This window comes from Vulpes vulpes, chromosome 1, assembly GCF_048418805.1.
Source record: "Vulpes vulpes isolate BD-2025 chromosome 1, VulVul3, whole genome shotgun sequence".
NCBI classification, from domain to species: Eukaryota; Metazoa; Chordata; class Mammalia; order Carnivora; family Canidae; genus Vulpes; species Vulpes vulpes.
Window position 1 is genome coordinate 124,443,971 of NC_132780.1, and position 21,635 is coordinate 124,465,605.

The 21,635-nt window shown below is 43.0% G+C and overlaps 1 protein-coding gene across 1 annotated transcript in view; it reads right to left on the reverse strand.

The window, feature by feature from the left end:
- Positions 1-215: 215 nt before the first annotated feature.
- ROPN1 (rhophilin associated tail protein 1) overlaps positions 216-21,635 on the reverse strand; it is a 32,285-nt gene continuing 10,865 nt past the window's right edge. The window contains exons 2-6 of the mRNA XM_025990638.2: positions 13,174-13,301; positions 8,624-8,741; positions 7,171-7,332; positions 882-1,057; positions 216-407 (exon numbers count right to left, since the gene is read on the reverse strand). Coding sequence (XP_025846423.1) covers positions 341-407; positions 882-1,057; positions 7,171-7,332; positions 8,624-8,741; positions 13,174-13,289 — 639 coding nt within the window. The 5' untranslated portion in view covers positions 13,290-13,301 and the 3' untranslated portion in view covers positions 216-340. The remainder of the gene's footprint in view (positions 408-881; positions 1,058-7,170; positions 7,333-8,623; positions 8,742-13,173; positions 13,302-21,635) is intronic.

Sequence of the window (21,635 nt, forward strand, 5' to 3'; positions counted from 1 at the left end):
GTTATGCTTGATAATCACAAAACTGTGTCTGGTTAACACATTCCCTATGAAAATCTGCCAGCCTGGCTTCAACTGGAGATACATTTTCTAACCATGCTTTGATGGTCACCTTTGCTCAGTGTCCATGTGGGAAGAATACTCATCTTCTGTGAATGTAGACGTTTCATTCCAACAATTTCACATCTTAATTCTGCACATTTCCGAGTTCATATGTTTGCCTAATTGTTTATTCGTGTGTGCCAGTTGTACAAGAAAATTGACATTGGATGGTGCCTGGGGTTCGGCCATTCTGAAACCCAATCATCTGTTATCTTCCTTTAAAATGGCCCAAACTGTGCTTTTACTCCAGCCGAACCCTGGGGTTTTGGGTAAAGTCATTGACCTTGATTAAACCATCAGGACCAATCCTGTTTAGGAAAAATGTATCCGAGGTTAGTTCATTGAACAATCAATCTTAAGAAAGACAGTATGTTAACCCTCCCACTCCAAATGAATTCTGTGTGGCTCCTATCCTCATTGCCCTCTTTTTGTCTGATCTCTGGGCAGCCCGGTCCTTCTCCTTCTCCACTCCTCCCCTACTAGGTAAACATGAGTGTGAGTCAGTGTCACCTGAAGGGCTTGCTGAGACACCTAGGCCTGGGTCCTGCCTGAGTTTGTGACTAGACATTTTCAGGCGGCAGCCTGAGAAGTAGCCTTTCCAACTCATCACCAGGATCACTGTCCTATACTGTTCTTCCCATCTCATTTGGGTTCTTAGTGCTTGTTCTTCACACCATTGCTCCGTCCTCCGAGCAGTGTAATACAGTAACCTCACTGATCATGGCCTGCTAGGTTTGTTTACCCAGCGCTCTTTCCCCTCTGATGGGTAAAAGTTTACTTACACTTCCTGTTCAATGTAGTTCAGCATTCTGCTGACATGTGAGGCAGAGATCTCCCCGTCCACTTCGGCAATATATGTGTAGAGAAATTGGAAGGTGCTAAACGGGATCCGAGGAGGTCCACTGTCATGGTCAGATGATAACACTTCACAAACTATCTTGAGTGTTTTGGCAATGGTCTAAAAAGTCATAAGATAAAATGAGAAAGTCACTATTCCAAACTAAATTCCTAAGACCAGTTTAAAGATTTTATTTATTTATTTGAGAGAGAGAGAGAGAGAGAGAGAGAGAAAACAAGCAGAGGGGATGGGCACATGGAGAGGGAGAAGCAGACTCCCCGCTAAGCAGGGAGCCCAACTCAAGGCTTAATCCCAGGACCCAGAGATCATGACCTGAACTGAGGGCAGATGCTTAACCAACTGAGCCACCCAGGTGCCCCCTTAAATCAGTTTAGATACAAGAAAGAAAACAAAAATATTGCTCTCATAAAATGAAGTGAGAATGATGTAATATTCTGGAAAGCTTGAACTTTTTTACATCCAAATATCATTTAATTCAATCTAAAAACTATTGATGTACTGGGTGTCTTTCTTTTTTCCTTTCTTTGTTGGAGGGATACTCTCAAGGAATTAAGTTTACAAACTGCCGAATAGTTTAAGATATTTATTACTTTGATTAGAATAACCTCACTAAGGGAGAATTTGATTTTACATTCTAAAAAATCAAAATTACTTCTTATTCTTATTGCTCTCCAATCTTACCTCTAAAGGGTTGAGGTAATTAGTCTAGCTCACATGCTTGAGCAGTACTTGGACCAATGCCACAATAGAGGGAAGGAGGGAGGAGAAGGGTAAGTCCTTGGGAAGACAGGAGCCCCAGATATAGGAAAAGTGACATGGAGCATTAAAACCAGTTCTTCTAAAACATGTAGATCCATCTAATCAGAAGACCTAGTATTATAAATGACATAACATTCACCTTGTTGTTGCTGGGGAAGAATTAGTAGATGATGGGTGCCTGAAGGTTTATGGTATAGGAGCAAACACTCTTTACAATGAAACTTCAGCATTAAAAGATCATGTTCAGAATTAGGTTTTACTCACCTTGTGTCTTTAAATAAATCTACTCTTTTTTTAAGATTTTTTAATTCATTTATTTACTTAAGAGAGAGAGAGAGAGCACGTGCACGAGCAGGGTAGGGAGGAGCAGAGGAAGAGGGAGGAGTAGGCTCCCCACTAAGCAGGCAGCCCAACATGGGGTTTGATCCCAGGACCCTGGGACCATGACCTGAGCCGAAGGCAGACACTCAACGGGCTGAGCCACCCAGGTGGCCCAATATACCTACTTTTTATATAAATTTCACAAGTGAAAGAATGTTGAGATTATGGGATAAAAGAAAGAAGTGATCTGAAAAAAGGATTGCTTAGTTCTGAGTTAGCAAACATAGGTCAGCATGTATATCTTGGTAGTTTACCGAAACCAATGATGTGCAGATTATCCTTAAACACTTCCCAGGGATCAGTGAAAAATGAGTCCTGACTGTTGAACTGGGTGTGCCTGGGTGAAGGAAAAGGCAGCTGTTATGCCCCCAGAAGGCTGGCCAGCATTTGTTCCTCCTCTGCAGTTGCTGTGGCCTGTTCTATTCCCATCCTCCCTCTGAATAGAATGGATGTCTGCGTGATGCTTCTTTAACTGGTGTGCGTTACCCAGGGGTGGAAGTGGGGATTGTCAGAAGATATATGAGGAGGCTGAATATATTTGACTGTCTTCCTATGGTGACAGTTTTACCTGATGACAAGTGACTTAAACATTTTTTGCATTAATTATTATAATTGATTTAATATTTAAATTTTGTTTCTTTACATTTATAAAAATTGCTATTTTATGAAATGGAATTATCAATGTATATGAATTTTAAAATGATAAACCACATTATGTCAAAGAGATTTGGGGTTTGCAGCAGGTCATTTTCATTGACTCTCCCTTGCCCTTGGGAGTCCTCACCTGGAAACTGCTGTGAAACACTGTATGTAGCAGTGTGCCAGGCACTTCTAGGAAGGAGGGGGAGAGGCAGGCAGCCAAAGACTGGGTAAGAGGCTGTTAGTGAGATGGAGGGATGTATGTGTGACTCTAGGTCAGCATGACAGGGGGTTTGGGGTAGATTTGCAAGCATGCGTGCAATGAACTCCAGAATCTCTATTCATAGCTCATCTTCTCTGCTTCTCCTTTAAAAAAAAAAAAACCCCTACTGCCTTTGTTTTGCTGTTCTTTCCCTTTAGGCTCATCCAGATTGGGGTGCTGTTAAGGGCTGAACTATGTTTCCCCACCTGCTTCTCCCTCTGCCTGTGTCTCTGCCTCTCTCTCTCTCTCTCTCTCTGTGTGTGACTATCGTAAAAAAAAAAAAAAAAAAAAAAAGGGATCCCTGGGTGGCACAGCGGTTTAGCGCCTGCCTTTGGCTCAGGGCCCGATCCTGGAGACCCGGGATCGAATCCCACGTCGGGCTCCCGGTGCATGGAGCCTGCTTCTCCCTCTGCCTGTGTCTCTGCCTCTCTCTCTCTCTCTCTCTCTCTCTCTCTCTCTCTCCCTCTCTCTCTCTCTCTGTGGCTATCATAAATAAATAAAAAAAAATTTGAACTATGTTTCTCCAAAATTCATATGCTGAAGTCTTAACCTCAGTACCTCAGAATGTGACTATATTTGGACATAGGGCCATTGGAGAGGTAATTAAGTTAAAATTCAGTCATTAGAGTGGGCCCTAATCCAATAGGACTGCTGTCCATCTAAAAAGAGGAGATTAGGACATAGAGACACCAGATAATATGCATACACAGAGAGACAGCCATGGGAAGAACCACGGAGGGGAGCCTAGGTGGCTTAGTCAGTTAGGTGTCTAACTCTTAGTTTCTGCTCAGATCATGATCTTAGGGTCTTGTGATCAAGCCCCTCGATGAGCTCATTGCTCATCGTGCAATGAGTCTGCTAAAGTTTCTCTCTCCCTCCCTCTGCTTCTCCCTGAACTCACTCATGCTCTCTCTCAAATAAATAATCTTTTTTTTAAAGGAAGATGAAAGAAAGAAAGAAAGAAAGAAAGAAAGGAGACAATGGCCATTTACAAGCCAAGAGGAATGACCTCAGACACCTGGATCTCAGATTTCCAGCTTCTAAATCTGTGAGAAAATAGATTTCTGGTGTTTAAGCCACCCAGTCGGGGGTACTTTGTTCTGGCAGCCCTACAGCATCTTTTGCTAACCATTCAAACACAAACCTTTAAGTTCTATTGTCCTCATAAAATTTTAAAGTATTTTTTAAAAATTTTATACATGGTTGAATGGATAAAGAATTCTCTGCACTAGAGCTTTTTGGAAAACGTAAATAAATCTAAACTAAATAAGAATCTGCATTTTGTTGCACAAGATTTTTTGGTCAGCTGGGGGATCCACTTCATAAACAGAGCCCTTAAGCATCTGCTGAGACTCACAAACCCAGAGGTGAAAGTCTCAGAAAGTGAATTATTTGCCAACAAAACATGTCCTTCCTTCCGATGAACACAATATTCCTTTTCTATAATCAGTCCCAGTGGAACAGGAGGGAATATAGGTTAGTCTAGAGGAAGGAGTGCTGAGAGGGAAGAGGAATACAGGTCTGCACGCCACAGACTTTTGTTTGTTTTTTAAATTTTTATTTATTTATGATAGTCACACACACACAGAGAGAGAGAGAGGCAGAGACATAGGCAGAGGGAGAAGCAGGCTCCATGCACCGGGAGCCCGACGTAGGATTCGATCCCGGGTCTCCAGGATCGCGCCCTGGGCCAAAGGCAGGCGCTAAACCGCTGTGCCACCCAGGGATCCCCACCACAGACTTTTGAAACATGGGTGTAGACTAGGAAAGCTCAGGAAAGTACTTGCCATTAGATGAAAGGAGGGAACTGGTTTTTCTAAATGGCACCGGGATCGTGGTTAGCTGGTGAATTAGCAAAGGAAGGAGAAATCCCTGGGCTTGCCTCTAAGGATGTAAGGTTTAACTAGAATGCAAAGCCTCCACCAGATGCTCATGCCCTCATACCTCCACACTGAAGTTCCCAGCAATAGTCCAACAAGAAACAGATGGGTATAATGCACCTGGTTCCTGGATTCACAGGGCGCCTTTATTTACAGACTAGCCCTTCAGGCTGACTTCACCTAGGTGTTCTGGAATGTTGGGATGATGAGGGGCACCGTCAGATACCTCAGGACCTCACTGTGATCCAAAGCCAGACCTGAAGGTGTCTCAGTGGAAGTGGAGAAGGTGGAACAGGATCGTAGAATGTTAGAGATGAAAGAACTTCATGGAACATCTGATCCAAACTCTTTGTTTTGGAAAGGAGATAGAAAGATACAATCCACCTCATGGTTTCCCCTCCCCAATCTGGGAGGCAGACATACTGAAGTAAACCTAGCAGCTGCGCTGTGAGCTAAGCAGAGGGAGGAGTGGAATTTAGTATTCCATAGTCACTTTTGGTTACTTTGAGGTATGTGGACAAGGAGAGGACTCACACATCTCTCACAAGGTGGTGAGGGTCTGGGAAGTAGAGCCCTGGAGCCAGGGAGCAGAGCTGAAAGGGTTCGGAGAGGCCCTAGAACCTGCCAGAATGATGATGAGCACAGGGGGACTGGGCGGGGGGGGGGGGGGGGGGGGAGATGGTGGTGGTGCACCATGCTGTGAAACAGAAGAGACCCAGGACTTAGGCTGCAGGCAGCTAGGACCACACAGATGGTATTTATTTCCATGGATTTCCAAGGACCAAGAGTTGTGGGAAACCCTTTGCTTGGTGGCTCTGTGGTCCTGGAAGTCACCGTGTCCCTATTGCACATTCCACTGCCGTCTTGAAGAGCAGAGTAGTGTGGAAAAATCTGAGAGTCTGGGCATTTACCTTAAAGCCGTTTCAGGTACTAAAATTCCTGAATTGAGTTGAATCTACTTAATTCTTACTTAACCCTTTGTGGGTAGGGTACACCAGGAAAATCAGAATTAACAACAGATGAAATAAAGTATGTTCCCCCTCCCACCCCAGACATCTCTGAGCGTAGCGTGGAGTAAATTTGTGACCCTATGAAAATTTAATAACATTCGTCCATTTTTTATTTTTCCTTCTGGACTTTCTCCAATCATTGGGGCTGTTCCCACAGAAGTGTGATAGTGCTGATAGGCAAAACATCTGCCCTGGCTGTATTTTCCTCTCCTCTTTGGAGGAGAGCAATTTATTCATTATATCATGTTACTATATGGGACAACGGAGACAAGAAATTGTGAATGGCCTCTCCTCTCCTTTCTCTAAAGAAATGATTATTAAGAAAGTTGCGGGGGAAGCCCATAGGTAAAGCTGAACTACATAATATTTCTCAACTTTTGTCAGAAACAAAAATGTCAGACATGCATCCCAAGTGTATTTAAGAAGAAAGAATAAGATGGTGTTTAGATTTGTTGACTGATTCAAACTACCTTTGTGTACCGTTTGCTTTTGGCAGAGGCAATAATTTTCTAATTAACTTTCAAATTTGCATATATTCTGGGACCTTTAAAAAACCATGTTTCTGATTCATTTTCATTTAAGCTATTAAAATGGTGTTAAATAAGAGTGAGTCCGTATGTAAGATGGTACCTAAAGCTTTTAAATATACATATATTTATGGACTGGGTGCAGTATCTTTTTCTTTAAAACAGAAACATTCCTTTTCCAATTGTAAATCAAGTCAAATTTAGAAAAGGCATGAATTTGTATGAGCATCCTACATCCATGCTGATGTCATAACTGTAAGTCTGGAAATAGCCTCATTTTTCCTTTCCTGCTCTCTCATCTCTGATTTTTGTATCCAATTATGCTTATCAAATAGTAGTTTCCTGTAAGGCTGCACCTCCTTTTTAAAGGCTTTATTGGTATATCTTCTAGGTGCCTGGAACCTGAGTGTAAGCACATCTGCAGCTGGCTCTTGGTTATCTTTAGGAATATGAGTGGAGCAGTGATGGAAATAAATCTGAGGGCAATGATTAAAATTCATAAATAATCCAGAAGCCACATTCTAGTAAACCCTCCCCAGGGTCTGATGACAGTTTTCTCCTCTCTCCTCCTCCCCCCAGCTTCTGGCTGAGGAGCAGAGGATTGACCTAATTCAGAGAGGCAGGGAAGTAGACAAGACAGGTGTGCTCGTCCTCAGCCCCAGAGACTGACTGTGTGTACAGACAGAGATACTACTCTTCTAGGCCCAGATAGAGCTTTTCCCATAAGGAACAAAAACCAGCAAAGCTCACTTACAACTCCCAGAGAACTGCAAGCAAGAGCTAAAAACTTCAGCCATTCAATCTCCTCCGTGAAGCGGCCCACATTCATCACACTATTAAACAGATCTGTTGGGAGACTCAGCACCTTCCACATCTGGGCCAGCTCATCTGCATGGATGATGAGTCTGCCAGCAACCTGCAGACCAGGGGACAGAAGTGAGAGAGTGAGGCACAGGATGAGAGAATGCCCCTGGAGACACTGCCCAGCAAGGCCCAGCAAGGCCGGCTGCCGCCCAGCACACAGCGGGGTGCATGCATGGGTGGGGGTGGGTGGGTCAGGGCAGGAGGACTCTTGGCAGTTCTCTTTGCAAGGGTAGAGAAATACTCAGTGTGGTGTTAAGCATGTTGAGGTACAATTCAATCACTTTAACTCTAGGTATCAAAATTATAGGGAAATAAATAATATCTTTATATTACATTTTATTTTTTTTCTGACGCTTTTATTGTCTGCTGTTTTATCCCCAGGCTGTCCCTGTAAGGCAGATAGGGCACCTGAAAATACAACCAAGGGGGAGAGGGCTTGTCTGGGACCACTACTCGGTGGTGAGAACAGAACCAGATGTTAAGTCTCTTGCTTCTACGCTCTATAGAGTTCTTTGCACTAGACTTCACATGCAACTCTCATGCTTTCCCAAGAAAGCGTCTGGATGCCTAATAGTGCTTGGCCCCATGTGTGTCAGATCTCTGCCATGTGTGTTGCATAAGGTACCTGGCAGTTAAGAAAAGATAGGGAACAAATGGCCAGTTGTTGGTCAACGATGTGATAAGACTACCGATGCCCCAATGAAGCATCACCTTCCCGAGCCCTCTGATTCTAGTGAAACGCTAAGCCTCTGGGAGCAAGGTTGTTGGCTGTCAATCACCCCAAACCTTTCTGTCCTGGATTTTAAAGCAGAGTATAGTGGTGCTAAACCATATTTCCTGGGAACTGGCCAAACTGCAGCTCTCTTGAGTCAGACTGCCCTCATCCATTCACTGGAAAGCTCCCAGAGTGACATGGCTGTGAAGAGCGCCAGGATTTTCCCTAAAAGGTAAGCTTAGGTCTGCACCTGGGGTAACTGGGGAACTAAATTATGCTCGTCTCCAAACCATGACTGGCATCCTATTATGGTCTTGAGCAGTAAGGGGGGGTCATGGTCAAGGGACAATGGATCTGCACTTTTCTGGGGAGGAGGGATTAGCATTGAATTGAGCCCCTGGACACTTTGCCAGCTTCAGGGAAAGCTGGGATGACCCCTGCTAATAACTCAGCTATTTCAATATCATTCCTATTTCCCCAAGAGAAGATTTGCTTCCAAGGCATGGTTTAGTGAATTCTATGATACTGAGTGGCCAGCTGGCTGGGTGGGGATGGTGGGCTTGTGTCTGTACCCACCTGGCCTCAGCATGGCCCATCCTCCCCCTTGCTGCTGTGGTCCAGCCCTTACCCGAGAATGCAGGATCTTTAACAGCTCAGGTGTAAGCTCTGCCCAGTTAGACAAAGCCACTCGCTCAGACCGCTCTCTCACTGGAGGAATCTCTCCACGGGACATAGCCCCGAAATAACTGCAAGAAGAGAGTTAGGGGTTGGGGAGGCATCAGCCACTCCAGCAGCCTCTGGCTGCTTTGAGAACACCCACCCCTTTTTCTTGAGGGAAGGGGCTGGAGGACAGAACACTTGGTAGGAGCTTCTAGATGCCAGATGTTTCGTGTAGTTCACTTACCTACAGGAAAGGCCTGAGTGTGTTGCTTGCCACTCAAGGTATAAAGAACACTTAAGGAATAAAAAGGTTAGTTTGTCTCTAAGGGTGAGGAGTAATTAATACAAATTTTGGTGTGGAATTCTTTGAAGAGCACTGAGTCTGGGATTTTTTTTCCCAGTCACGCTTCTAAATGTTTTATATATACACATGTGTGTGCCCATGTATACATACACACATAGACATATAATATATAGTAGGAGATAATATATATGTATCAATGTATTATACATTATATAGTATCAATATCAATGTATCAATAATTATACATTATATAGAACGCAACATGTACGTGGACGTATATAATATAATACATAAGATAACAGTAATTTGTGTCTCTCCTATCACGTCTATTATATATAATACATATGGTTATATATTTTCTAATATGTGCAGAGATATATACATATACATATATACATAGATTATATGTATTATATGCATTATATAACATATATATACTAGGAGAGAGAAAAATCATTGTTAGATTAAATCCCCCACTTTCTTTTATGGAGGAAGAATCCTGGTACCTAGAGGAACTGTTTTTCAAACGTGAAATGTCTCTTTTTAGTAACATGGCTAATGACGTACTTTTTTTTTTTTTTTAATTTTACTTACTTATTCATGAGAAGCAGAGACACAGGCAGAGGGAGAAGCAGGCTCCATGCAGGGAGCCTGATGTGGGACTCGAACCCGGGTCTCCAGGATCACACCCTGGACCAAAGGCAGGCGCTAAACCTCTGAGCCACCCAGGGATCCCAGCTAGTGGCATACTTAAAGCTGATTATCAGGTAGTGGGTACTATGTAATGGTGGTAATAAGTAATATACAATCTTGGAAAAAAGTTGGAAGAACACTAGAGTGACCTGTACAAGAAAGGGGAGGAAAGGGAGGTGCTCTCAGGGGGGGGAGGGGGGCAGGAAAGGTTCCAGCTGGAAGTAGTGAAGCTTGGGCTTCAAGGGAGAAGAGAGAGAAGGCTGGCAGGGCACCCAGAGAGGCTCAGGTGAGAAGCCACAGAAGGGTGGGGATGATCTTACATGGAGTACGTGAGGTTAAAACCCTTCTCTATCTTTCCTCAAAAATTTTAATGAAGTCTACTGTTCACTGACGCTTAGTGGACTCTGAGTACAATGTGGAAAAAAATACTGAGTCCTATTTCAGGATTAGATAAAAAGGTATTAGGGACGCTTGAGGGGATCAGTGGTTGAGTGTCTGCCTTCGGCCCATGGTGTGACCCTGAGGTCCTAGGATCAAGTCCCACATCAGGATCCTTGCAGGGAGCCTGCTTCTCCCTCTGCCTGTGTCTCTGCCCCCTTCTCTCTCTCTCTCTCACGAATAAATAAATAAAATCTTTTTAAAAAAGATAAAAAAGGTATTAGATAAAAAGGCCTGGGTGCCTGAGGCTGAGTCGGCTAGCATCCGACTCTTGGATTCAGCCTGACATCATGGCTCCTGGGATTGAGACCCGTGGTGGGCTCTGTGGTCAGCAGGACTCTGCTTGGATATTGTCTCCCTCTGCCCCTTCCCTCGTACACATGTTCTCTCTCTCTCTCTCTCTCTCTCTCTCTCATAAACAAATAAATAAAAAATTTTTAAAAGATAAAAAAGGGCTGCCTGTAGCAGGGAATGGATCACCGATGCTATCTGGAAGGGTCTGTCCCCATCACAAGCCTTGTTATTAACTTATCCCCGGATCCCATGCCTCTGCCCCTCTCTGCTTTAGTTTTCATGAATAAATATTTTCATTATTTTTCTCCAGATCCAGTAGCATAAAAAGAATACGGAGGGGATTTTGTAGAAGCCCAGAGGGCATTTTGCAGAAGCCCATACTAGGGTCAAGCCATACAACGGTGGGGACGAACCATCGCCTGACTCTATGTCACAGAGCAATGCGGTGCTAAAGCTAACAGGGACCAAGACGATACCTTCCAGGTACCCCTTGGAGGTCAGCAGCAGGGAGTGCAGAAGAAATGCTGTCTGGATACCCTTTACCATGGGCATGAGCGATTTCCACAGACAAATCAGTTTGGGGGTAAGTGTGCTTTCAGGGTGACAACAGGAGTGGGCTGTAGAAATGTGGGTGGCATAGAAGGGAGAGGCAGAAACACAGCACCTCATTTGACAGAAGAGACTTCCCAGGGAGAGGGTGACACCCAGCAATGTCTTTGGACTTTTTAGCCAGGCTGGTGAGAGAATGTTGAAATTAGACCGGAGCCATGGATTTAGTACCCTGTGGGTCATTTAGCTTCATTCACGATGAACAATTCCACGATTATTCATGTACATTAGACATGTGTGTGGTCACACACACTACAAGGACAGTTCACGTCTTGGAGGTGATTTCTTCACTGACAGCACACACACAGGGAGATTCTTGCTCGTGATGAATCAAGCACATATTTTGTCTTGGAAATACTTTGTGGAGTCTTCACAAAGTGCTACAGGCTTGTGAGTCACATAAAACTTTCTGATAAGTGCTTTTCATGTCTGAAGAGATGGAGAGTGCTCTGAGGTCACGCTCCCTTTTTTCATTGTAGTTAAACTACACACTGATTCTTCACGGATATCTAAAAAATTTATAGCACATGATACAAAGCGGGAGCAAGCAGGCTACAGGAGTGGAATGTTTTCTCCCATAAATGTCAGGGACAATTGCAAGAAATGTCATTTTTCTTGTTATAAAGCAGCAGCATAATAAAATGTCTGTGTGTGTGGGGGGGTAAATTATGGTATAGCTTGAAACAAAGTCTGTCTGGGTAGGCCAAAAAGAAATTAGTCTTCTGATGCCACAATGCAGGCTTAGAGATAATATATGAAATTTAGAATGGAAAACTAAACAGTGTTCATTACTAGAAAAGCAATCCCATTATGTCCCTTTTTACGAGTGCCACTGGCTTATTTTTCCTTCCGTCTGTAAAAACTTCATCTGGATCCACGGCGGGAGCAGGATGGAGGCCCAGAGACTGCGGGGCTCCTCTTGGGTCACCCTGCGTGCCTTCTCAAGGTGCCCACGCCTTCTAGCCACCTGCTCAGATACCTCAGGCCCAGGACATTCATCCTCCCCTCCCCCAGCCCACCAGCAGGCTCAACCACCTGACTCCCCCTTGCCCACGGAACCGCTGCTAAGGAGGTCACCCTGAAGCGGCCACACCCGCTGAAAATGATCCGTGTGTGTGTGTGTGTGTGTGTGTGTGTGTGTGTGTGTGTGTGTGTGTGGTTAGCTCCCAGCTCCAGCCTCAAGCCCCAGGCCCCCGGGTCCCCTCACTTCCCAGCTCAGACACCTTGTGTGGGCGGCTGGCTCCAGGGCAGCTCCTGAAAGCCCCGCCCCCTCCGAGTTAGAGACTCACGCCCCCCCCTCCTGAAAGCCCCGCCCCCTCCGAGTTAGAGACCCACGTCCCTCCGGCCCCCTGCGCTCAGTTTTGCAGCCTTGTGCACTGCGTGGACATCTGCACGTCGGAGCCAACTCGTTCCAGGAGACACTAAAGAAAATAACAGTTTCCTGCAAAGACAAGCCACGGGAGGTCTCTAGTTGGGGCCTGAATTAGCCCGACCCGCAGTGCGGGGTCCGTGGGGTGGGGGTGGGGGTGGGGGGGCTCAAAACGGCGCAAGCGCAGAGCTGCATGCTGCTCCCTGGTGGTGAGCCCCAGGCCCCGCCCGGGTTTAGGGCCACGAGGGCAGGCGGGGCAGCTGCGTGGCTCCCCGCGCTCCCTTCCCCCCGAGCCCCCAGGGGGTCGGGGCGCAGCGGCAGGTGCGCCAGCCGCAGGGCTGTGGGGCTCTAACTCGCGCTGGCCGCCGCGGGACCCTCCACCCACTGCGCAGCTGGGTCGCTTAGGGGCGGGCGGGGGAGGGCGAGGGAGGGCGGCTCGCCCTCGGCCCGTGGGGGGCATTTCTGCGTGGATTTGAAAGCAGCAAAGCAGGGGATTGGGGGGGGGACTGGGTGACGGGCACTGAGGGTGGCACCGGGCGGGGTGAGCACTGGGTGTTATGCTATATGTTGGCAAATGGAACTCCAATAGAAACATATACACAAAAAAATATAAGATATGCCAAATTGGAAAAAAAATAAAGCACCAAAGCAGTCCGAGAGCCGAACATCACAAAGATTGTGCTAATCGGCCCCGACTGCCTAGGCTGCAGCCAGGACTACCTCCTCAGCGGTGGGGACCCCCCTCCCCGCCCCACCTCCACCTCCACCTGCGGGGATGGGGGGCTGGGGCACAGGTGGGAAGGGTACATACTCCGCAGCCCACTGGATGAGGTCCTGCGGCTGGGTGCGAATGGCGGCCTTGGTGAATTGCTTCAGCAGCTCTGGCAGCTCCGGGGGGATGCATATTTGCTTGTCTGTCTGAGGCATTGATGGGTCGACCTGTTGGCAGGGGAAAGAGAAATAAACAAATCGGGACTCTATGAATCATAAAATGACAGGAATCCTGGACGAGAGGCCACTCAGCCTCGGTTTGACCTGAGACCTGCTGGGGCGTTCACTACCCCCAAGGTGTAGGCATTCTGCTGCTACGCAGATCCAAAGTCAGAAAATGGGTTACTGATCCTCGCTTTTTGTTCTTGTAAATAACTATGCCCTTTACATAAAAACCACACAGTACTTCATTTAACAAGCAGAGAGCAGCAAGAAGCAAAAATATCCCCTAATGATGTCACCCCAAAATATTGGATGGCTCCTTCCAGAATTTTTTCAGTATAAATATGTTTGTATAAATACAATTAAAAGGGGATCCCTGGGTGGCTCAGTGGTTTAGTGTCTGCCTTCTGGCCAGGGCGTGATCCTGGAGACCCGGGATCAAGTCCCACATCAGGCTCCCTGCATGGAGCCTGCTTCTCCCTCTGCCTGTGTCTCTGCCTCTCTCTCTCTCTCTCTCTGTGTCTCTCTTGAATGAAAAAATAAAATCTTTTTTAAAAATACAAATAAAATCATGCACAGCAGCATATCCTGAACGTCTTCCTTGTCACACACACACACGCACACACACACACACACAAAACTCTTAGAGCAGAATAAGTTGTAGCAAAATTTACTCTGTGGATCCTCTATATTATTTGAGTAGATTATTTCCAAATAAAAATTATCATTAAATGGCCATTTGGTGAATATGTCTCCTTACATCGACATGTATTGTTCTAATTGTAACATAGAACATGTATCTGTTCCAATTGTAAAAGAGAAAACTTGTACATTTCATTCAAAAAATTCTGGGACAAATTGAAACGAAACGTAAAAATCCATAGCAGGTTAAAAGATTTTAATCTTTTTTAGCAGTCTGCTGCTAGCAGAGGAAAAGAGACAGGATAATCCAAAAAGGCCTCATCTTCAAAACACGTTAGACAAATCCTAGCAAACACACCTTTCAGGTCAGATTGCCTTGCTGAACTTGGAAGAAAGCGAGGGAAATCCTTAAGAGCCAAATAAAGTGAGTAAAGCAGAAACCAGACTGATAAGCAAATGAAGAAAGAAAGGGACAAATGTAGATGCTAGGAATTTGAACCTAAGACGAGACCTTAGGCCCACTAAAGGTGGACAACTAAACTAATGACTCTTATTCCCACTCCCCAAATCTGAGACCCTCCAAAGTTCACACACCCTCAATGTAAATAGTAAAAATATCTACCTGGGGTCAGTGATGAGGAAACAGAAGGCTACTTGAGGACAAAGCACACAAACGACAGCCCCTCCCTCTGCCCCCCACATCCACACCCTGTGGGATATGTGTGACCCTCCTGGGCACTCCTTCCTGCCCTAAAGCTAACGGAAAGGAAAAACAAATAGTTAACTTTTAGAGATTATAGTCTGTAGGCATGAATCTCCCTCAGTTTATAAAATGTCTTAGTGATTTACAAGAAAAAAAGCATTCTTATCAATAACCTAACTTGCAGAAGGAAACTCCCAGCTATCTTAATGTTATTGCTTTACTAGAGGGAAAAACAACCTTAACTTGACAATGGCAAGGCCTCCAATATCCTGTAGGTCCTCTTGAGCATACAAAAATCCTTTTAAAAACCTCCCTTTTCCTTACCTCCCCCAACTCCCAAGTGTATAATCAGCCGCCCCTCACAACCCCTGGGCAGCAGCTCTTCCTGCCCAAGGGTCCTGTCCCCGTGCTTTAATAAACTACCATTTTGCTCCAAAGACGTCTCAAGAATTCTTTCTTGGTCCTTGACTCTGTACCTCACCCCACTAACCTCACCTATATTTCAAAACTACCTAAGGCAGGAGCAAACAACACAGAAATATGTCTTCATTGTTGCTTCTTGTTGGGGCTACATAGTCTCCGATGAGTCTGTTGCCACAAACTAGGTCTAAGTTTTAGATTTATACCACTGACCTTGTTGGGAAATCCCAAGGCAAGAAACTAAAGTGGCCTCAGGTTGATGGTGATCCATTATCGTTTATTGAATGTTCTTTTATTTGAAGAAAGAAGAGTACAAATATATGAATTTTAGACTTTGTGAAAAGTCAAGTATGCATAGTAAAATTTCAAGAGTAATTACTGTAAAAATAATATAACCAGTAGAAAGGAGAACAGGAGTTAAAAATAACAACACGACTTGATCAACCCACAAGGCAGCAATAAAGGAGTGGGGAAAGCATAGGAAAAATAGATGAGCAACACGACAGAAAGGAATCCATGTATGTCAGTAATAACAATAAAAAGAAATGGTCTTAAGGGGGGGCCATTAAAATACAGAAATTATAGACTAGATTTTTAAAAAAATCCAACTATGGGCACATCTGAAAAATTTTAAGCTTTCTGCTAGTGGTTACCAACACAACGTTCTAACACGTAGTCTACTCTGGTGTCCCTCCAAGAGATGAGGACAGTAGCACTTGCTCATCTGTTGTTAACAGAACCCTTACTTTTCTATTTCCCTCAGTACGTTGCTACTTCTGGCTGGTTTACCCAAAGCGCTCTCTTTTTTTGCATCTATTCAAACTCCACAAGCCCCTAAGTTTCATCTCGAGTCCTCCTATGCCATAGGCCTTCCTAGAACACTTGGGAATCATCAATTATTACTTGTAACACATATTTTACCACTTCATCCCATACTGCCTTCTACAGATCTCTGCAGTTGAGCTTTCCATAAGTGGCCACAAGGCAAAATGAGTTACAGGTGTCTCCAGGAGACATGGACGGTTGTAAACTTTATAGTGATCCAAAATTTACAACCATTTTACAACCATTCACAGATTTGTAATAGTTGAAATTGTATTCAGAAACTGTGTGGCTCAGTCCGTAAGCTTCCAGGTTTCCGTAATTATTGTGTTTTCGTGCTTAAGGTTTTATGCCTTAGCACCTGCCAGAGAAGATGCTTGTTTAGGGTTTTCCCCTTATCCATATTAGAACCATCTCTGTAAGTCTGCTTAGTATCGCTGAATTGTAATGTGTTTATTATCAGCGATAACCATTTGTGCATGCGTTTCAAATATGCATAGTTCTTCCTTTAATTTAATTTGCTCTTATTTATCACATTTTTTTTCCCAACAAAGAAGGCATATGTATGTGTTTCATCATTATCATCACCACTGGCTCATTGTTTGAAATTGTGATTTGATTTATACAATCTTGGCTTTTGATGTAAAATATTCAAAAGCTGATTCTCTTTATTGAAGATTTTATTTAGTTATTTGACACACATACACAGAGAGAAAGTGCACAAGCAGGGGGATCAGCAGAGGGAGAGGGAGAAGCCGGTTCCCCACTGAGCAGGAAGCCTGATGTGGGGCCCGATCCCAGAACCCCGGGATCATGACCCAAGGCAAAGGCAGACGCTCAACCGACTGAGCCATCCAGGTGCCCCACAAAAGCTGATTCTTAATGAAATATTATAATGATATTACATGTTTATAGAAATAAAAAAGTTTCTAAAAACAAATAATAATGGAAAATAATTTAATTGGTTTAGTAAAGAGGTTTGAAGCTCTTTACTACCTCATGAAAGGGGCACCTGGGTGGCTCAGTCAGTTAAGCGTCTACCTTTGGTTCAGGTTATAATGAGAAGGTTCTGGGATCCAGTCAGTGTCCAGCTCTCTGTTTAGTGGGGAGTCAACTTCTTTCTGTCTGTCTCTCTCTCTCCCCCTCTCCCTCTGTCCCTCCCTCTGCCCCTCCCCCTCCTTGTGAACTCTATCTCTCAAATCTTTAAAAAAAGAAATACAGCACTTTGATTATTAAATATTTTCAAAATTCCCACTTTACTTATCAAATGCTTAATTTTTCAAAAATTTCATGTGACTTATTTTATTTTTTAAAAGATCTTATTTATTTGACAGCACAAGTAGGCAGAGCAGCAGGCAGAGGGAGAGGGAGAAGCAGGCTCCCCACTGAGCAGAGAGTCAGGCCCCATGCGGGGCTAAATCCCAGGACCCTGAGATCATGACTTGAGCCAAAGGCAGATGCTTAACTGGCTAAGTCACCCAGCTGCACCTTAGGTGATTTATTTTAAAATATTCACCAGAAAAAAAAATATTCACAAGAAGGGACGCCTGGATGGCTGAGTGGTTGAGCATCTGCCTTCGGCTCAAGGGCATGACCCTGGGGTCCTGGATCGAGTCCCACATCAGGCTCCCCACAGGGAGCCTGCTTCTCCCTCTGCCTGTGTCTCTGCCTCTCTCTCTGTGTCTCTCATGAATAAATTATGAATAAATAAAAATTCTAAAATATATATAATTCATAAGAAAATGGATATTATTTTCTTTGCAAATAGATTTGTTATGGTCAAAAAAAACCCATAGTCTCCTTAATACTTTCAATGAATTATTTATTTTCCTATCATAACATATAATTTAAAATTAACTAGTAGTAGTTTTTATTAATATCTATTATTTTCAGGATTATTTCAAAGTTAGATTTGTTTGCTCTGAGAATTTTTGTTTTGTCTGCCTAAATATCTTATTTTCATGGGAAAGTTATCAAATGAAGAAAATGGTGCCAGGAAAATTATGCCAGGGCCTTAATAGAAAATGTCTATATTAGGGATCCCTGGGTATCTCAGCAGTTTGGCGCCTGCCTTAGGCCCGGGGCATGATCCTGGAGTCCCGGGATCAAGTCCCACGTCGGGCTCCCTGCATGGAGCCTGCTTCTCCCTCTGCCTGTGTCTCTGCCTCTCTCTCATGAATAAGTAAATAAAATATTGAAAAAAAAGAAAATGTCTATATTACATTTCTTCAGGGTATAATTCTGAAAGTTTCTGGTCTCAGGGCGCCTTAAAAGTTATTGAGGACCCAAAGAGCTTTTGTTAACATGGGTTATATCTATCAATATTTATCATTTTAGAAATTAAAGCAAAAATTTTTAAATATTAATTTTCAAATAAAAATAAATCCTTTACATGTCAACATAAGTAACATTTCAATGAAAAATATAATTTCAGAAACAAAAAACCCCTTAGTGAGAAGAGTGGCACTGTTTTTTTTGTTGTTGTTTGTTTGTTTTTTGAGTGGCATTGTTTTACATTTTTTGCACATCTCTTAATGCCTGGCTTAAAGAAGACAGAATCTCTTATCTGCTTTGCATTCAATCTGTTATAATATCACACATCATGTAGCTTCTAGAAAACTCCACTGTATACTCTTAAGGAAAAGAGTAATAAGGCATATCATGTCTTAGTATTATTATAAAAATAGTTTTAACTTCATGGACTCTACTCCCCAAAGTCTCAAGGCTCCTTGAAACCACACTTTGAAAACCGCTGTTACAGGAAACTGTTTACAACGGTATTTTCAACAGTAGTTTACACCAGATTGGATTCAAGAAGCCAATTAAAAGGTCCCATAATTAAGAACTCAAGTCAAAATGTCTCCCACAATTATAGAATAACTCATTTTACCAACCTGCCTGGGAAATGACCACATGTTTGGGACCGAATGAAGCCAAGGAAATATATAAATGCTACTCTGGAATAATACTATTAGATGATGCACTGATGACATTCTGTCCAAGACTAATTAATCAAAGCATTTCCTTGCAGAGTGGTGAATCTGTGGATGTTAAGTCACTGTGTTCAGTTAATAGCACTAGTTAAAATCCCTGGAGAGGAATATTTGGGAGAATACGGAATGTTTTCCCCAAACGTACCAAAACAAACTACTCCGGATGATGTATATGGAGTAGTAACTGAGTACTTAAAACAAATCAGATGTTCTAGATTACGCAAGCGGAGCAGTTCCTGCACTGGTGGGAAATCTGTGATGACAGGGAGGTGGGAAAGCTTTACACTGTATCTGATCTCCACGCAATCAATGCCTGGGATGCAAGTAAGACATTGTTTTGCTCACAATGGGCTCTTGTCTGTAGTTCCCCTGTAAATGTGAATTCCATGTTAAAGGATGTTACTAATAAAATCCAAGCCGTTCTGCTTCCGTCTGTTTTTAGCTTTATGTGAAGAAACTGTCTGCTGTTTCCTACCAAGGAACCTACCAAAGGAAAAGCTTTTTCTCTCTGGAGAATAGGAGCTAAAAGAAAAATTGAAAAAAAAATGCCAATGATATTTATTGTAGAGTTGTTGAGGATTGTCTTCGGAAAATTGGCTTACTTGACATTTTTGAGTACCAGAATGAATTTAATCAAAATTTCAAGGAGTGTGTGAAAATAAGTATACCAACAATGCTCATGGATTGAAAGGAAATGTGAGGTTCCGTGCAGTTCAGTGGGGAGTTTAGCTTATATTCTAGCTTTAATCCTAAAGACTAGCAGCAAAACATCTGTTAAGTGTCACATTATTTAGAAATAGATGATGTGAAAAAGTTCAAGTGCATCAGAAATCTACTCACGTTATCAGGAGAATTTCAGTGAAAGAAAGAAGGAACTAAATGATCCAGATTCGGGTTAATAGTGGGAAAGGAGTTTCTGTCAATTGGAGAAAATTCAGTAAATACCTTTCTACTATTTGCCAAGACACATCTGTAAGGCAAATTTTTCCACTGATGGTAGCTATAAAAATTTAAAGGGAACATCATTAAAAGATTTTTGTCAGGAACCTCATGTTTTCATTTCAACACGAAACTTGATATAAAGAAAACTCATGACAAGAAAGCAAGCTTGTCTCCTCTTTGAAAGGCTTTGGAATGTTTATTTGGGAGTTTCATTCAAAGTAAACAGTTACATCTTTACTGTGCTTCTCTATTTTACTTTTTATTATAATTATGTAATCAAAATATATTGAATTTTTGTATAAGCTCCATATACACCTGCCAATACCCTATAGTTTACCCTAGCGAGTGCATTACATGTATGTCTTTGTGTGTCATGACATGAAAAAGGTTGAGGAAACTCCAGTACTTCTGTTGAAAAGCTTTTAAGTTTTCTTTCAGGGTTTTAAGATTATGTGTTACAGAAGAAATTCTGGTGGTTATTGAGACCAATTTCTAGTAAAAGCTGAGATTTATATAATTGAAAAAGAATGCTCATTAGAAAGTAGACTGTACAAATATACTGGTTGCTAAAGGAAAAAGTAGCTTCTGGTTTAAATTGCTCACCTAGAGTCTAAGAAGCCAGCAAGAAAGTTTGAGACAAATAGCTAAGCGGATAAACTTCCTTTGATTGCAAGGAAATAGAGTTCACAGAATATCCCACAGGCCAAAGACACCTGGTACTTTCTAAGGAAAACAGGAGCCACAAGAAAGAAGTAGGAACATCTGACTAATCACTGGCAAAAACGCCTTCATTGAGGAGGCATTTGGAGGTGGTGTAGTTTCGAGCTAGTTTATTAATAGGACCTGGGAATCCCTCTTGAGGATGGAACTTGCTGGGTTGTTAAGGTGTGTGTGTTGCGGGGTGGAGGTCTTTAAGATTTCTGACACCTATAAAACCAAAGCATGAGCAAATTTTAAGATGGTCATGGGATTCTAAGATTGAGATCTGCTGAGTGAGTTTGAAAGAACAGAAAAATTCTAATCTATTACTGACTTATTTTTATTTCATGAAGCAGTAACAGCATCATAATCTTTATATCATCATCCAGGGCAGCACAATCCAACCACGCCTCGCCTCTATTCTCAAACTCCATTCCTGCCTCTGCCTTGCTTGATCTTTGCATTCTCCAACAGCATGACTCCATTTCTTTTGTAATTTTTAATTTATTTTTAAATTTAAATTTGGTTAATTAACATATAGCGTATTATTGTTTTCAGAGGTCAGTGACTCCTCAGTCTCTTAATAACACCCAGTGCTCATTATATCACGTGCCCTCTTACTACTGTCCATCACCCAGTTGCCCCATCCCCCCTCCCCTCCAGCGACCCTCAGTTTGTTTCCTATGATTAAGAGTCTCCTATGGTTTGTCTCCTTCTCTGATTTTGTCTTATTTTTCCCTCCCTTCCCCTGTGATCTTCTTTTATATCTTAAATCCCACATATGAGTGAGATCATATGATAATTGTCTTTCTCTGATTGACTTTTTCACTTAACAAAATACCCTCTAGTTCTATATATGTCATTGTAAATGGCAAGATTTCATTTTTTGATGGCTGAGTAGTAGTAATATATATTAACATATATATTATACACTACCAATATAGCAATATATATGTGTGTGTGTGTGTATATATATATATACCATATTGTCTTTATCCATTCATCTGTCGATGAACATCTGGGCTCCTCCCATAATTCATTGGCTATTGTGGACATTGCTGTTATGAACCATGGGGTGCAGGTACCCCTTGGATCACTACAGTTGTATCGTTGGGGGTA